The 19,145-nt window shown below is 41.8% G+C and overlaps 1 protein-coding gene across 1 annotated transcript; it reads right to left on the bottom strand.

The window, feature by feature from the left end:
• Positions 1 to 17,412: 17,412 nt before the first annotated feature.
• Positions 17,413 to 18,912, bottom strand: LOC106563369 (growth arrest and DNA damage-inducible protein GADD45 gamma-like). Its single transcript, XM_014128870.3, has 3 exons — positions 18,764 to 18,912; positions 18,422 to 18,629; positions 17,413 to 18,319 (listed from the first exon to the last, which is right to left on the bottom strand). Exons 1-3 carry the CDS (start codon positions 18,862 to 18,864, stop codon positions 18,206 to 18,208), a joined length of 423 nt encoding a protein of 140 aa, XP_013984345.3. The 5' UTR covers positions 18,865 to 18,912; the 3' UTR covers positions 17,413 to 18,205.
• Between the last annotated feature and the right edge of the window lie 233 nt (positions 18,913 to 19,145).

Below are 19,145 nucleotides of genomic sequence, written 5' to 3'. Positions count from 1 at the left end.
ACATAGTAACCAAAAAAGTGTTAAACAATTTTTTTTAAATATTTGAGATGCTTCGAAGTAGCCACCCTTTGCCTTGATGACAGCTTTGCACATTATTGGCATTCTCTCAACAAGCTTCATGAGGTAGTCACCTGGAATGCATTTCAATAAAAAGGTGTGCCTTGTTAAAAGTTCATTTGTGGAATTTCTTTCCTTCTTAAGGCATTTGAGCCAATCAGTTGTGTTGTGACAAGGTAGGAGTGGTATACAGCAGATAGCCCCCAGCTCAAATAAGCAAAGAGAAACGACAGTCCATCATTACATTAAAACGTGATGGTCAGTAATCTGGAAAATTTCAAGAACTTTGAACGTTTCTTCAAGTTCAGTCGCAAAAACCACCAAGCACTATGATGAAACTGTTTCTCATGAGGACCGCCACAGGAATGGAAGACCCAGAGTTACCTCTGCTGCAGATGATAAGTTCATTACCAGCCTCAGAAATTGCAGCCCAAATAAATGCTTCACAGAGTTCAATTAACAGACATCTCAACATCAACTGTTCAGAGGAGACTGCGTGAATCAGGCCTTCATGGTCGAATTGCTGCAAAGAAACCACTACTAAAGGACACCAATAAGAAGAAGAGACTTGCTTGGGCCAAAAAAACATGAGCAATGGACATTAGCCTGGTGGAAATCTGTCCTTTGGTCTGATGAGTCCAAATTTTAGATTTTTGGTTCCAGCCCCTGTGTCTTTGTGAGACGCAGAGTAGGTGGACTGATGATCTCCGCATGTGTGGTTCCCACCGTGAAGCATGGAGGAGGAGGTGTGATAGTGTGGGGGTGCTTTGCTGGTGACACTTTATGTGATTTATTTAGAATTCAAGGCACACTTAACCAGCATGGCTACTACATACTGCAGCGATACGGCATCACATCTGGTTTGCGCTTAGAGGGGTTATCATTTGTTTTTCAACAGGATAATGACCCAACACACCTTCAAGCTGTGTAAGGGCTATTTGACCAAGAAGGAGAGTGATGGAGTGCTGCATCAGATGACTTGGCCTCCACAATCACCCGACCTCAACCCAATGCAGATGGTTTGGGATGAGTTGGACCACAGAGTGAAGGAAAAGCAGCCAACAAGTGCTCAGCATATGTGGGAAGTCCTTCACGACTGTTGTAAAAGCATTCCCCATGAAGCTGGTTGAGAGAATGCCAAGAGTGTGCAAAGTTGTCATCAAGGCAAAGGCTACTTTGAAGAAGCTAAAATATATTTTGATTTGTTTAACACTTTTTTGGTTACTACATGATTCCATATGTGTTATTTCATAGTTCTGATGTCTTCACTATTATTCAAAATAAAGAAAAACCCTTGAATGAGTAGGTGTGTCCAAACTTTTGACTGGTAGCTTTATTAAATAGTACCCGCAAAACACCAGTCTCAATGTCAACAGTGAAGAGGCGACTCCGGGATGCTGGCATTCTAGGCAGAGTTGCAAAGAAAAAGCCATATCTCAGACTGGCCAATAAAAATAAAAGATTAAGATGGGCAAAAGAACACAGAAAGGCCAGCATCCCGGAGTCGCCTCTTCACTGTTGACGTTGAGACTGGTGTTTTGCGGGTACTATTTAATGAAGCTGCCAGTTGAGGACTTGTGAGGTGTCTGTTTCTCAAACTAGACACTCTAATGTACTTGTCCTCTTGCTCAGTTGTGCACCGGGGCCTCCCACTACTCTTTCTATTCTGGTTAGAGGCAGTTTGCGCTGTTCTGTGAAGGGAGTACAACACAGCGTTGTACGAGATCTTCAGTTTCTTGGCAATTTCTCACATAGAATAGCCTTCATTTCTCTGAACAAGAATAGACTGACGAGTTTCAGAAGAAAGTCCTTTGTTTCTGGCCATTTTGAGCCTGTTATCGAACCCACAAATGCTGATGCTCCAGATACTCAACTAGTCTATAGAAGGCCAGTTTTATTGCTTCTATAATCAGAACAACAGTTTTCAGCTAACATAATTGCAAAAGGGTTTTCTAATGATCAAGTAGCCTTTTAAAATGATAAACTTGGATTAGCTAACACAACGTGCCATTGGAACACAGGAGTGATGGTTGCTGATAATGGGCCTCTGTACGCCTATGTAGATATCTGCCGTTTCCAGCTACAATAATCATTTACAACAATAACAATATCTACACTGTATTTCTGATCAATTTGATGTTATTTTAATGGACAAAAAATTTGCTTTTCTTTCAAAAACAAGGACATTTCTAAGTGACCCCAAACTTTTCAACGGTGGTGTATTCAATTAACAAGTGACATCAACAAGGGATCATAGCTTTCACCTGGATTCACCTGGTCACTCTGTCATGGAAAGAGTAGGTGTCCTTAATGTTTTGTATACTCAGTGTATACAGTATTTTTATTTGAAGTGGGAAGTTTACATACACTTAGATTGGAATCTTTAAAACTCGTTTTTCAACCACTCCACAAATGTCTTGTTAACAAACTATAGTTTTGGCAAGTCGGTTAGGACATCTACTTTGTGCATGACACAAGTCAATTTTCCAACAATTGTTTACAGACAGATTATTTCACTTATAATTCACTGTATCACAATTCCAGTGGGTCAGAAGTTTACATACTCTAAGTTGACTGTGCCTTTAAACAGCTTGGAAAATTCCAGAAAATTATGTCATGGCTTTAGAAGCTTCTGATAGACTAATTGACATCATTTGAGTCAATTTGAGGAGTACCCGTGGATGTATTTCAAGGTCTACCTTCGAACTCAGTGTATCTTTGCTTGACATCATGGGAAAATCAAAAGAAATCAGCCAAGACATCAGAAAAAAATTATAGACCTCCACAAGTCTGATTCATCCTTGGGAGCAATTTCCAAACGCCTGAAGGTACCACGTTCATCTGTACAAACAATAGTACGCAAGTATAAACACCATGGGACCACGCAGCCGTCATACCGCTCAGGAAGAAGACGTGTTCTGTCTCCTAGTACTTTGGTACAAAAGGGCAAATCAATCCCAGAACAACAGCAAAGGACCTTGTGAAGATGCTGGAGGAAACAGGTACAAAAGTATCTATATCCACAGTAAAACGGGTCCTATATTGACAACCTGAAAGGACGCTCAGCAAGGAAGAAGCCACTTCTCCGAAACCGCCATAAAAAAGACAGACTACGGTTGGCAACTGCACATGGGGACAAAGATTGTACTTTCTGGAGAAATGTCCTATAATCTGATGAAACAAAAATAGAACTGTTTGGCCATAATGACCATCGTTATGTTTGGAGGAAAAAGGGGGAGGCTTGCAAGAACACCATCCCAACCGTAAAGCATGGTGGTGGCAGCATCATGTTGTGGGAGTGCTCTGCTGCAGGAGGGACTGGTGCACTTCACAAAATAGATGGCATCATGAGGTAGGAAAAGTATGTGTATATATTGAAGCAACATCTCAAGTCATCATTCAGGAAGTGGGTCTTCCAAATGGACAATGACCCAAAGCATACTTCCAAAGTTGTGGCAAAATGGCTTAAGGACAACAAAGTCAGGGTATTGGAGTGGCCATCGCAATGCCCTGACCTCAATCCTATAGAAAATCTGTGGGCAGAACTGAAAAAGTGTGTGCAAGCAAGGAGGCCTACAAACCTGACTCAGTTACACCAGCTCTGTCAGGAGGAATGGGCCAAAATTGATCCAACTTGTTGTGGGAAGCTTATGGAAGGCTACCCAAAATGTTTGACCCAAGTTAAACAATTTAAAGGCAATGCTACCAAATACTAATTGAGTGTATGTAAACTTCTGACCCACTGGGAATGTGATGAAAGAAATAAAAGCGGAAATACATCATTCTCTCTACTATTATTCTGACATTTCACATTCTTAAAATTAAGTGGTGATCCTAACTGACCAAAGACAGGAAATATTTACCAGGATTAAATATCAGGAATTGTGAAAACTGAGTTTAAATGTGTTTCTCTAAGGTGTATATAAACTTCCGACTTCAACTGAATATATATTAGCGACTCAGTCGGGGTCTCAACTTACTGTTGAGAATTACAATAGTAGAATACACAAGTTGCAATTGAGATATTTGGTTGTGCAGCAACAGTTTTTCTCTTTAAATGTCAGTCACTGACAGTCACTCAATTAGCCATATCAGCTGACAATTTTTAGATTGGTAAATTCATCTAGCCAGCTATCTAAACCTGTAGTAATCATTGCTGAATACTGACCGGCCACTTAGGGCATGTGACCAGGGGACCTGACCTCCGTGGGGCCACCCTTGATTTTTTTAGTCACTCTCACTCAGATATCACATTAACATTACATAAGTCATAGCAAAATGTGTAGAACGGCAGAAAGCTTGCTTTAAAGCTGCAACGTTTTCTCTGCACCCCAAGGCAAAATGTATAGAATTGCAGGAAATTAACTTTAAAACTAAACATTTTCTCTCTGCTGTCAAGAGGGTACCACTAAAACAATTTGCCTGCGAGGTGGGGGGCCCCCCTCACCCAATCTCGCTTAGGACCCCCAAAAGGCTAGGGCCGGCCCTGGTTATCAGGAGCAAGGCAGCAGCAGCATTGTAGCAACTGTTTATTCATGTCTGCACATGTATACACACACACACACACAAGATATGCTGAGACGGGTATCTCCCATTGCAGAGAGAGAGAGAGAGAGCGAGAGAGAGAGAGAGAGAGAGAGAGAGAGAGAGTTATTCATTCTCATCCACTACAGGAGAGGAGGATATCACGCTACCTTGTTTGAGAATGTGATGAAATAGTTGAGCTAATGTGTTTGTGTTTCTGGATTAATTTATGACCCCTGCAGCTGTGCAAATAGCAGCGTTGAGCAACATTCCTCACTGCAAATGACAGGCTGTGTTTCACTATCATAACAATAGACCATCACTGTATAATTAATCTGAGGAGCATAAAATATGCAACAACTTTAAATGTATTTTGAATACATTCATCATAGTTCTCAATGCGCTGCCCAGAACACCACAGCATATCGACAGAACAATGCTAGATATTATAATGGTGAAGGGAGAAGGAACTTTACTGCAACAGACTCTGAAGGTCCTTAACCAGAAATACTTTATAAATAGGTTGTTGTAACATTGGTCTCATTGGCAACTTCAGTTTGATCTTTGATGTGGAATTATATGTAAGAGAAACATTTATACATGAGTTGTCATCTGCATGAATGGACTGACACAAGTAGTAACAGTAAGTACTGATCATTTTGACCTTCACATGTGTAGAATTATGTAAACAAATAAACGATATATGTTGATATGGACACAATTATTATGATGACTCAGTATTACCTAACACAGGAAAACAGTTCCCTGACTTTTAGGGTAAATTATCTTCCTTGTCTTTCTGTACACATCAAATCAAATCCTTAGTTTGAACTATTTCAGCTAAATCATTCAGCATGGACCTCTCTGGTGTCCTAGCACTGCTTTGGGGCACATGCAGCTCATCACTGCAGACACATGAACATTTATTTACTCATCCTAGCCTGCCTTCATCTAGCGGGAACCAGGCTTTGATATTCATTACAGAGTAATTTGCTGGTAATATCTCAGCCAACGTTATGACTGTAATTATGTCTGTCAGTCAAACCAGGCTTTTAACATAATTGAGTCATAAGGAATTAGCATAAAGTCTCATTTGTTAGATTATGCGTGAATTTTGAGAATGGTAGACGTGAATGACAATAACTGGGAGAATATTGGACAAATTACTTGACAGAGGATCATTTACGGACTTAAACAGACACGCACTGATGTACAGTTAGCGCGCGCACGCACGCACACACACACACACACACACACACACACACACACACACACACACACACACACACACACACACACACACACACACACACACACACAGTGTTATGAGGGCCAGAGGCTTCTGTTCCCACTAAATAAAAACAGAATGCCAATACTGTACACTGAGACTGCTGATTTGCTGACATGGCTGGTTTGGCCAGTCTACACGTACATCTTGTAAACCGTATGTACAGCCTGAGGCCATCAGTACAGTAGGTGTCAAATTGTGGTCAAATGCCATGCTCCAGTCCCATGTGTGCCATTCACATCGTTTTCAGACCTGGAGGGGAGAGACTTTGGTCCGGTGTAATACAGTGATACTCTGGATGCAGCCGAGCGCAGAAATCCAATTTGCTCTGTGGAAGTATTAGCCTCCTGTGTTAATTCTCTCTGAAATGACTTCCATTGGATCTATCTGCTGAGCGGAGGGACTGTGAGGGAGGAGGGGGCTGCTACCTAGCCTTGTGTTGGCATGGGAACTGGGGTGGACATAAGCCCAGCATGAAATAAATGCATCCAGCGATCACCAGTTCAGACACAGCAACACCCCTAAGAGCAACCTTGGGTTGTCTTCTCCTCCTACTGCAGTGATGATGAATGTGATGAATTACTGACGTTCTCTCTTTTCTGTAGCATCATAGTCAGAGCATTGGAATGCCTTGAGCAGCCCAAAAACATGCTAAAGGCATGATTGTGATGACACGCACATTGACGTAACATGCTTTCATTTGTGTCTTAGCTGCACACATACACATACATACGCTCTTGGACTCACTTCAGAAGAATTGTTGACAGATAAATAATAGGAAAGTTAGTCAACCACATTTGAGTCTTTCATGTTAGGCAGAGTCTGTCCTTTCATATGTGGCACAGGTGAAGAGTTAAACTTGACTTCTAATTTTTTGTGGGATTAAGCCATCAAACACATCAATCACATGTACAGTTGAAGTTGGAAGTTTACATACACTTAGGTTGGAGTCATTAAAACTCGTTTTTCAACCACTCCAAAAATATATTGTTAACAAACTATACTTTTGGCAAGTCGGTTAGGACATCTACTTTGTGCATAACACAAGTCATTTTTCCAGCAATTGTTTACAGACAGATAATTTCACTTATAATTCACTGTATCACAATTCCAGTGGGTCAGAAGTTTACATACACTAAGTTGACTGTGCCTGTAAACAGCTTGGAAAATTCCAGAAAATGTCATGGCTTTAGAAGCTTCTGATAGGCTAATTGACATCCTTTTGAATTTTACTTTCAGTGACCTCCTTAATGACGAGTGAGTGGTTTGAAAACAATGGTTATTTTTATTTAGTGTACGCTTTATAAGAGTATTTCTAGAACTACAACCCTAAACCTAAATGCTTGTTCTAAGGCAATCTCTATCTAGATATGTATTTCTAGAACTACAACCCTAAACCTAAATGCTTGTTCTAAGGCAACTCATTACAATTCTCTTTCTCACAAACATGAGCAAGCTCACAAATGCATTTCATACATCCTCTCTCATCCTCCCTCATCTTCAAATAATATTTTTGCAGGAATCTCTATGCGAATGATTTTGCCGAAGATTGTATCTTTGGCCTAAGCTAGCCAAAGTGAAAAGTTCAGTAAAGCTTCTGGCATAACTAATTGCTCTATTTTCAAGTGAATGTGTTTGGTATATGTTTTATCAGAATTGTGCACTCAAATCATATTTGAGCCCAGGTGTTTACAAGAGTGACTTATTATTGGAATGTTACTGGAAAATGTTGTTGCCCATCTTGGTGAAATCGGTTGGCCGTGTGTTTGACCACATGGGAGCATCATTGTACCAAAATGGTATATTTCTATAAACAAAAACTGATATGTGTACCTGTGGATGTATTTCAAGGCCTACCTTCAAACTCAGTGCCTCTTTTCTTGACATCTTGGGAAAATCAAAATAAATCAGCCAAGACCTCAGAAAAAAAAGTAGACCTCCACAAGTCTGGTTCATCCTTGGGAGAAATTTCCAAATGCCTGAAGGTACCACGTTCATCTGTACAAACAATAGTACGCAAGTATAAACACCATGGGACCACGCAGCCGTCATACCGCTCAGGAAGGAGACTTGTTCTGTCTCCTAGAGAGGAACGTACTTTGGTGCGAAAAGGGCAAATCAATCCCAGAACAACAGCAAAGGACCTTGTGAAGATGCTGGAGGAAACAGGTACAAAAGTATCTATATCCACAGTAAAATGAGTCCTATATTGACAACCTGACAGGCCGCTCAGCAAGGAAAAAGCGACTGCTCCGAAACCGCCATAAAAAAGACAGACTTCGTTTGGTAACTGCACATGGGGACAAAGATCGTAATTTTTTGAGAAATGTCCTCTGATCTCATGAAACAAAAATAGAACTGTTTGGCTATAATGACCATCGTTATGTTTGGAGGAAAAAGGGGGAGGCTTGCAAGCCGAAGAACACCATCCCAAACGTGAAGGACGGGTGTGGCAGCATCATGTTGTGGGGGTGCTTTGCTGCAGGAGGGACTGGCGCACTTCACAAAATAGATGGCATCATGAGGTAGGAAAATTATGTGGATATATTGAAGCAACATCTCAAGACATCATTCAGGAAGTTAAAGCTTGGTCGCAAATGGGTCTTCCAAATGGACAATGACCCAAAGCATACTTCCAAAGTTGTGGCAAAATGGCTTAAGGGCAACAAAGTCAAGGTATTGGAGTGGCCATCATAAAGCCCTGACCTCAATCCTATAGAAGATTTGTGGGCAGAACTGAAAAAGCGTGTGCGAGCAAGGAGGCCTACAAACCTGACTCAGTTACACCAGCTCTGTCAGGAGAAATGGGCCAAAATTCATCCAACTTATTGTGGGAAGCTTGTGGAAGGCTACCCAAAATGTTTGACCCAAGTTAAACAATTTAAAGACAATGCTACCAAATACTAATTGAGTGTATGTAAACTTCTGACCCACTGGGAATGTGGTGAAAGAAATCAAAACTGAAATAAATCATTCTCTCTACTATTATTCTGACATTTCACATTCTTAAAATAAAGTAGTGATCCTAACTGACCTAAAACAGGGAATATTTACTAGGATTAAATGTCAGGAATTGTGAAAAGCTGAGTTTAAATGTATTTGGCTAAGGCGTATGTAAGCTTCTGACTTCAACTGTATCCTCTACCTTGAACTAATCTGTATAAATATATTTGCCCAGATATAGCTCTCATCGATATTCAAATTCGTCCATCTTCTCCTAAACTCATTGCCAGTTTTCATCCAAGCAAGCGACTCTGCTGCGAAGTTTACCCTCTGTCTTCAGCAGACTGTAATATAGATGGCAAGCTCATCATGTCTCAGCAGGTCTCTCAGAGCTACAACCACAGGCCTGTAGTCTTGTCTCTGTAAACAGCAGTGTGGAAAATCCATCCATTCCTCTTCCTCACTGTTGGTGATTCATTTGACACGGGAAATGTCCGGGTCTGCCATTTCCTGTCCAATGTACCTTAAGCCAGTCTGATATTACTGACGGCTTATTGAAATGAGACTCTTCTTCTCCTTACATCTCTGAGCTCATGAGCTCATGGTCACATTAAAATGACCCCCACTCAACATCATCTGGTATACACAATATGCATGGATAACTGGTGCTAAAATCAATAATTTCTAATGGAATGGCTTAAAATGCTTAGCTTTTATTTGGGAGGCAACGTTCTGTAAAACAAACCAAGGCTGTGTAAATGCAGAAAAATTATAGAGGTTTAGCTGAGCAGTAATGTAATTATAGTGTCTGTGTTATTTTTGTCCAATAGGTGGCACTGTTGCCCCATAGTCAGTTGTAGCAGACAGTTCTCTGATTCAACACCAGAGGGAAGCAGCAAAGTGGACTTGGCGATATCTGCAGCACTTGATGTTGACTACTAGAAAGCAGCTCTCACACATCTCAGATCTAGTCAGCAAGGGAGGTGAACAATCATCTGAATTGTGGTGTGTTTTCTGAGTCGGCTCTCACAGTATGGGGTGGCAGGTAGCCTAGTGGTTAGAGTGTTGGGTCAGTAACCGAAAGGTTGATAGATCGAATCCCTGAGCTGACAATGTAAAACATCTGTCATTTTGCCCCTGAACAAGGCAGTTAACCCATTGTTCCTAGGCTGTCATTATTAATAAGAATTTGTTCTTAACTGACTCGTTTAGTTAAATAAATTAAAATGTGGCCAGTTTATTGTGCAAATAGAACAGAGTTTTCAACATTCACCTGCATATTATTGAGTTTGTTCGAACAGTATACTGAAAAGAAACGTCATATACTCAGATAACAGATAAGCTATTCCTCAATGTATTCCTAATAGTGTAATGGAGACACTACAATCTAAAGATTCAAATCAATGTCACAAACTCAGGTACAGCTAACATTATCTACAATAGAGCTAATATGATCTACTGGATAGATCTGCATGGGGTATGGAACTTTAAAATGGCTAAATAGGAAAAACTACAACTGCTTCCATTACTTTTTAAGACTACAAGCTCACTTCAACTAATTCAAAAGGAGGACCATTAAAACAATAAATGCCCTACCATAGCTACACTCAACTTATTGAAGAGAAGCTTCACCAAGAGCATTGAAACACTCCATCCACATCCAATCAGAACCAGTGATCTTTGTTATGGTTGGGGAGTGCAATGAGAGCAGAGCCAGGACTGAGCTGCTGTTGCTTAGTAAAGGCCTGCCTCTACTAGACTGGTGATAGTGATCCCTGAACAGATGAGATTCCTTCGCCCATATGGCTGCCCTCTGGGACTCCTTTGTGCTGTGACTGATGGGCTCGCGTTAACGCCTGTGAACTTTATGGGCTCTTTCTCTTCCAACCCAACCCATAGTAGCAGCCCCACCCATCCCTCTGCTCTCTCCTTTCAAAGGAGAGCCCACGTTGTCCTGTCAAAGTGTGCCTTTCGTTTTGTACACAAGTGCCCCACCCGCCCTCTACTCTATCCCCCCCCCCCTCCTCCCTGCACCCCTCCACCCTGCACACTCTCTGGTCCAGACTTTGTGTTTGTGAAAAGGACTGTCTCAAATATCCTCTGCAGCCGCGGCAGCTGCTCCTGGACCTCACCATTCTTTCAGGGCCGAAACAAAAGGGGGTCTCAGGGAACCTTTGTGTTGTGCCCCTCCTACACACCCCACCCTTTGACAAGGGTGTAAGAGTTGTGGCTGCATCTTTTGTGTGAGCTTTCTTTTTGGGGGGGCTCCACATGACCACACAACCACATTAGCCATCTGATCAGTGCCTAGACCAGCACCTCCCCTCCATGGGGCCCTCGTAGGCCCCTCAGGGCCCTGGCTCGGCCCAGGCAGGGCCCAGGCAGCACTCAGAGCACAGCTAGCGATCACAGCCTCCATAGCCTCCTCAACAACCCCCCCCCCACCACACACACACACACACACACACACACACACACACACACACACACACACACACACACACACACACACACACACACACACACACTGCAATGATATAGAGCTGAGGAGAGGTACAGGAGTGTATGTGTGTGGGGGAGATCTACCTCAGCAGCGTCGGGTTGAGGAGCCGTGTTTTGGCAAAAGTTGGCAACATGTGTCAGCACTAGGGTTGCATTTTACTGGAAACTTTTTAAGTTTCCCAGTTTTTATTTTACCTTTATTTAACTAGGCTAGTCAGTTAAGAACTAACTCTTATTTTCAATGACAGCCTAGGAACAGTGGGTTAACTGCCTTGTTCAGGGGTAAACAACAGATTTGTTTTCCTTGTCAGCTCAGGGATTTGATCTAGTAACCTTGTGGTTATAGGCCCAATGCACTAACCACTAGGCTACCTGCCGACCGGTAAGCTACCAGAATTTATCAAAATACTTCTAGTGGCTCTTTTGGGTACTTCAGATTATCACAGCTGTCTGTAATTATCTCTGGACCTCTTCCTGGTCTTATCACATGTCAAATACTGTATATGAAATAATAATAATAATAATATAATAAGCTGTAAAACATCCTAAATATAACCATCGATTTAGTGAATACCATTGGTGTTTAATATGAGGGTTTCAGCATTACTTTTTTACACACTTTTATTTATTTTACAATGTAAATATGGATTTGTTGTCAATGTTTTTTTTATTAATTAGGGTTCTTTCACATATTCTCTTATGATCCGGATCCTGGAGCGTTTTGGTACCCTGATCCATGCTATGAAGCATGTGTGAAACGCAAACGAACCCTAGCTGAAAGGAATCCTGGACCTGCATGAGTAGTTACCAGTAGCTTTGCTACCGAGCTCCATGGTTACTGCACTAGACATGACGAAACTAGAAACATCACCATGCTGCTCTGTAGCTGCTCTGTGCTGCCGGGGGAGATAGTGGTAGAGTAAACTAGGAAGAATTTCAAGTGCAGGCAAGCAAGGATGGAACTGAAGAGCAAATTGTAACAATTTGACAAAATGATAGTGATGCAGTCATGGAGCTGACCTTTATTATTTACATAATCAGAGGAATTACAATATCTTTATGTTATGAAAGATATGTTTTACCAGGTAAGTTGACTGAGAAAACATTCTCATTTACAGCAACAACCTGGGGAATAGTTTCAGGGGATGAATGAGCCAATTGTAAGCTGGGGATGATTAGGTGGCCATGATGGTATGAGGACCAGATTGGGAATTTAGCCAGGACACCAGGGTTAACACCCCTACTCTTACAATAAGTGCAATGGGATCTTTAATGACCTCAGAGAGTCAGGACACCTGTTTAACATCCCATCCAAAAGATAGCACCCTACACAGGGCAGTGTCCCCAATCACAGCCCTGGGGAATTGGGATATTTTTTAGACCAGAGGAAAGAGTGCCTCCTACTGGCCCTCCAACACTACTTCCAGTAGCATCTGGTCTCCCATCCAGGGACTGACCAGGACCAACCTTGCTTAGCTTCAGAAGCAAGCTAGCAGTGGGATGCAGGGTGGTATGCTGCTGGCTATATGATAATTAGTTATCAGATTAATTATGAATTCAAACAGGATAAAGCCATCCACTGGTGATTTGCATATGAGCAGCTGAGGAGAAGGGGAGATGTGTGCGTGTGTGTGTGAGTGCACACGTTTATTGGTTAGGGTCCTGACCTCTGGTCCTCTGACCCCAGCAGCAGGTTCATGGTAATAAGTGATATTAGCATTGCCAACAGACTAGAGGACAACATATCACTACAGACACAGCCAGCTGAGCCTTACATCCCTCCAGACACTACTACCCACTGGGCACAGACGTCAGTTCAACATCTAGCTTTGATTTACATTTGAGTTTGAGTTTTCAACTAACATGAATTCAATGTGGAATCAACAAAAAATGTCACCATGTCATTGGATTTTAGTTAAGAGTTGGGTGAAAGAAAGACGAAATGCCCTTTGATTTCTTTTTGCAAATCCAATGGATTCTTTTGATTGAAATGACGTGGAAACAATGTTGATTCAACCAGTTTTTGCCCCATGGTTAGTTCCATCCCAACCACCACCATAGCAGCAATAACACATTGATTCCTAAGGTTACACTTCAGAAACAGTATTATTCCTTTGATACTTCCCCAGCACAACTTTAGATTCTATGAAAAGCTTTACCCACATCGTTCAATCCAGATGAACAACTTGTTGGGATGATATAAATGCACATGGCAAGCAGAAGCAATGCACGATGCAGTGGTGGAAAAAGTACCCAATTGCCATACTTGAGTAAAAGTAAAGATACCATAAAAGTAAATGACTCCAGTAAAATAATACTTGAGTAAAAGTCTAAAAGAATTTGGTTTTAAATATACTTAAATATACAAAAGTAAATGTAATCGCTAAAATATACTTAAACCTCTTACATCTAGACGTTCTGCTAGCGGAACACCTGCTCCAATATCCAATGATAGGCGTGGCGCGAATTACAAATTCCTCAAAAATCCCAAAACTTCAATTTTTCAAACATATGACTATTTTACACCATTTTAAAGACAAGACTCTCCTTTATCTAACCACACTGTCCGATTTCAAAAAGGCTTTACAGCGAAAGCAAAACATTAGATTAGTAAAAAAAAGCGATAATATTCCGACCGGGAGTCGTTGTTTTCGTTCAAAGACGAAAGAATAAAAACATGGTGTCGCCTCGTGCACGCGCCTCCAGTCTCTGTTCTCTGATCGACCACTATCCAAATGCGCTAGTGTTTTTCAGCCAGGGCCTGCAAAGACATCATTCAGCTTTTTGCCGCCTTCTGAGAGCCTATGGGAGCCGTAGGAAGTGTTACGTTACAGCAGAGATCCTCAGTTTTCAATAAAGAGAGTGTAGAAGGCCAAGAAATGGTCAGAGACGGCACTTCCTGTAAGGAATCTTCTCAGGTTTTGGCCTGCCAAATGAGTTCTGTTATACTCACAGACACCATTCAAACAGTTTTAGAAACGTTGGAGTGTTTTCTATCCAAAGCTAATAATTATATGCATATTCTAGTTTCTGGGCAGGAGTAATAATCAGATTAAATCGGGTACGTTTTTTATCCGACCGTGAAAATACTGCCCCCTATCCATAACAGGTATCAAAAGTAAAAGTATAAATCATTTAAAATTCCTTATATTAAGCAAACCAGATGGCACAATTAAAAAAGCTATGTTTTTACGATAACCATGGGCACACTTCAACAGTCAGACATCATTTACAAACAAAGCATTTGTGTTTAGTGAGTCCTCCAGATCAGAGGCAGTAGGGTTGACCAGGGATGTTCTCTTGATAGCTGTGTGAATTAGACACATTTCCTGTCCTGCTAAGCATTCAAAATGTAACGAGTACATTTGGGTGTCTGGGAAAATGTAAGAAGTAAAAAGTACATTAGTTTCTTTAGGAATGTAGTGGAGTAAAAGTAAAAGTTGTCAACAAAATATAAATAGTAAAGTACAGATACCCCCCAAAATTACTTAAGTAGTACTTTAAAGTATTTTTACATAAGTACTTTACACCACTGCAATCATGTGCAATGAGATAGCTGCAGTTTATGGGATTAAGATTATCAAGTAAAAGGTGGCCATTCACTGACCATTTAATCATACCAATCGAATCACTTAATTGACTGTCCCCTAAAAATAGAACCAAATAGAAACACAGACTTCCTGCAGACTAGTGGTAATGGAGGATTCCGATGGCTGTAGCCTGGGCAACAGGGCAGCCTAGAACAGAAGCCCAATCTGACCCCCCATCACATCCCCTTCCCTCAGCACCATCTGCTGCTGCTGCTGCTCCTGGGGCGTCGTCAGCTCATTGTGCAGAGGGAGGGGGGCATTAGTGTTGAAAAGACACTTGAGAAGAGCCATGTGGATGGAACAGAGCCCTTATAAAACGGGTTGAGACGGGGGGCAACCAGGGTTGTTTGAGGAGGTACAGATAATGAAATATTGTGACACAGGGCAATTAAAGCAGCCTCTGCTGCCCACCTCCGCACATTAGACACTGCACATATCAGAGCAGCTGTGAAGTGCAGAGATAGAGCAATCCAGAGAGCACCAGCCCTGTTGGGATGCACAGCTGCAGAGCACATGCTTTCATATCAGTGCATGAACCTCATGGGGGTATTACTATTAACATTGCATTAGGCTTCAATCTCTCTCTTCATGCAGATAAGTGAATAAAGCATCCTATCCTATTACTGCTCTGTTCTGGAGGGGGGGTGGGGGGGGTGAATGAGTCCTGGCTTTTGCCAGGCACAATGCTCTCCTCCTCTTTCTCCTCCCTCCTCCTCCCTCCCTCCTCCTCTGTCTCATTATGTGGGGCAGCAGAGGGAGTCAGTGTTTGTGGGCCGGTTGCCGGGTAGATTTAGGGGGGTTGGTTGTAGGTTTTGGGGGGTTCGGTTGGGTCTGCAGGCGCTTGCTGTCTGACGGGGAACAATATCCCTGGCTGCACACCGCCATACATGCTGCACTGGGCCACTAATTAAACAAACCATTCTGGGGGGCTGATTTGATGGCAGCGTTTGGCAGCTCAGTGCAGGGCCGCAGATCTGGAGGTCAGATAGGAGTGCCACTGTGGGGGGAGGAGATGGAGAGGAGAGTATTCAGAGATAGAGTGTCAGAGTTGGGGCATGAGGGCTGGGGCAGCTGTTGAATAGTACATACAGACCCAATGCTTAAGAATGACATGAAGCATACTGGCCCAGAATGACATTGGAGTTTGTTTCCAAAAGCACAAAAGCCCCGGAAAGTTCTGAGTTTCCAATGAATGGTGGCTATTCACAAACTGTGTGTTCCAAGGGCAAAAGAGCACAGTGAAAAGCTGGATACATTTCTTCTTTGTTTTGTTCGGCTGTGACATGTGTATGGAATAATTACTTATAAGATAGTTTTTTGTTATTCTCTGTCATCTTTAGGTGAAATAATTGTCACAAAATCAATGGTCCACATAACAACCAAAGGTAGTTCCTCTATCACACACCACCACTCTAGTAAAAAAGTAGAACCCTGGATCTGAGTGAATCTTAAACAGCTATAAGAGACATTAGCAACACCACTATCCTCCATCCACTGCCTCTAAAGCTGCCACATGCAATCTGCACCCACAGGACTGATTAGAGGCAGTCCTCAGTGCACAACACCTAGAAATACACACCTTGAACATAGAAGTTAGAATCGGGTGCAAACTCAAAGTAACCAAGGTAAACTCTCTCCTAATCCTGCTGCAACATGCAATTGGAAGTCGGTATGCATGATGTGCACCATGGTCATAAACACTACAGGGACATTTGATCAATGTGTATAGTTGTGCCTAATTACCATACAAGGGAATAATTACGTCATTCAACCACATCTCAACTCTTAAGTGACTGAGGACATAAAGTGACAATTAATCATCAATGTATTATTGATCAATCAATCTGGTTACTTGCCATCTGATTAGTGACAGACACTACAATTGTTCTCCTGTAGTGCTGTGTGTTAAGGCACAGGCTCATTCTCTGTATGTTGTGGGTATGTGTGGAGGAGAGGTGTGTTAGGAATAGCAGATATGGGAGTCAATTCAGTTGAACCTTCGTAATATCACAGAATGGTTTGGGGTGCTGTAAAAACATACTACAATCCGCTGTCTTGTAGTCGTAGTATATATTTTTTAATTCATGTAGTTCTGTTCTTGCCTATTAATGTTCTGTATTATGTCATGTTTCATGTTTTGTGTGGACCCCAGGAAGAGTAGCTGCTGCTTTCGCAACGGCTATTGGGGATCCTAATAGAATACCAATAAAAAAACAAATACCAAGATAGACCTCTCACAGGTAAATGCTTCCAGTGGTCAGAATAGATGTGGGCCTGCAAGGGCAGTAGTTTGTACACAAAGACACCGCATGAACATGGACATAACAAGCCATGATGATACGTCAATTAGGATAGAACACAGTACATCAGGCGTATGGGATGTACAAGTGTTGGGTAGTGGTAAGAGCACCAAACACTGTGCAAGTGCCAACGGTTATTTAAGAATTATTGTTGGCAGACTGATTTGATTTAGTTTTTAGAATGGAGAGAACATTCAAGATCCAGAAATTACGCTCAACATTTTATTGATCATTTCGTCATACATGACATTTATAAAGTGAAACCCTTAGAAAATAACAAATATATTCATTCATTTATCTTCTTTCTTAGTTTTTGACAATCAGGATTTCAACAGTAAAACATTTTATGGAACAACAAATGCAATATATCTTAATTTTTTGTTTTTTATGTAATCAGGAGTTCAACATTGTAACATTTTCGATAATAAATTCTCATATTGAATGTCTAAAGTAAAACCTTCAGAGCATTACAGTACATTTCTTGTTTTATTTCTTTTTTGAGTTTTTGTCATATTCAAAACATCTAAAGTGAAACCTTCAGAGAATTAAGACAATTCTGGAAAGTGGGAAGCATATCGCTGAATGCAACGGTGTTATGCTGCTCAGCAAGAAGACATTTTAAAAAGTCAGTTTTTAAGAATGCTTCTTCTTGGCACCGCTTCTTCTCCTACTGCGCGTGCTTCAACATGCGACGTTCGCTCTTTGGAACACAGGATGCAGAATTTGCTCCTCCTTTCTCTCCAAACCTCATCCGCACAAAGAATGAGGGCCGTTTGTCGCTCTTGTGGCATACCTGACCTCATTCACATAAAGAATGGAAGTCATCTTGGCATGGACTGGACAAGAGACGACGAAATCACGGGGGCCCATTCGGGCCGGCCACGCGCTGCCTGGATCGGAATCCTCCTCAGGAGTATCCAGGGATGAGAAACAGTGTCATCCTGTAAAAGGATGAGTATTTCCTTATAGGATGAAGGTTTACAGCATCTCAAGAGAGAAGATCAGCGCTTAGGGATGGTGATCTCTGGAACCCAGTCGTTCAGACCGCGGCTCTCCTCACAGAACAGGTGCAGCTTCTCCAGAGCGGGGTCCTCCCAAGAACCATCAGCTGAGTTCTGTTGACAAACAAGAGGGGGAAGAAACATTAGTCACATGGACACAATTAATGGTTTATTAAATAGTTCAATAAAGTAGGTTTGAGTTGAAATAGTACATACCGTGATAAGACAGCAGTGGGCATCTTCATGCTGGCCAGCCTTGTCACCAACAATCTCGGCCAGGAGCTGCAAGTCGTTCACTCTGACAATGCTGATGTCGTTGTCAAAACAGTAAGACTGGATGAGGGTGAAGTGGATCTGGAGAGCAATGTCACACTCCCACTCCGCATCGGTTGCCAGAACACAGAAAGACACACTGTCTGGGTCACTGTTGAGATAAAAAAAAGAAGAAACTTCATTAGTCAATGTTATCATACAATAACACAGTGACTTCAGTAATGAGTAAATGTACAAATTTAAGAAATCTAAATAAAGTACAAATTCAGTACATAAAATACTTACTCATTCATTATTTTGGCACTCTCATAGACACCAACAGTGAGGTGATCCTCACACTGGGCAGACTTGAGAGCTTCCTTCAGAGATTTGCCAATAGCTTCCATTTTGAAGTTTGTAGAGCCTAGTTCGAGGAAATGTTGATAAGGTTTCAACAGAAGTGTGTTTGTGCTATTTGTAAGAAACAGCTAGTATTTATAGGGACGTGGCACACGCGCGTTTTGTGATTGGCTGCTGGGAGACAATGCACATGCGACCCCTAGCAGGCTCGTGCCTATAGACAAAATTTCGGAAGAAAGGACAGGGCAGTTTCCGTTCGATTGAATGGATGCAAATGCAGAACTCCCTGACGTTTATCCAACCCTGCACAAATCTGAATTAATTAATC

The sequence above is a fragment of the Salmo salar genome, chromosome 11, assembly GCF_965601325.2.
Source record: "Salmo salar chromosome 11, fSalSal1, whole genome shotgun sequence".
Lineage (NCBI taxonomy): Eukaryota > Metazoa > Chordata > Actinopteri > Salmoniformes > Salmonidae > Salmo > Salmo salar.
Note: the sequence above shows the minus strand (reverse complement) of the source record. Positions and strands in the feature narration are given on the sequence as shown.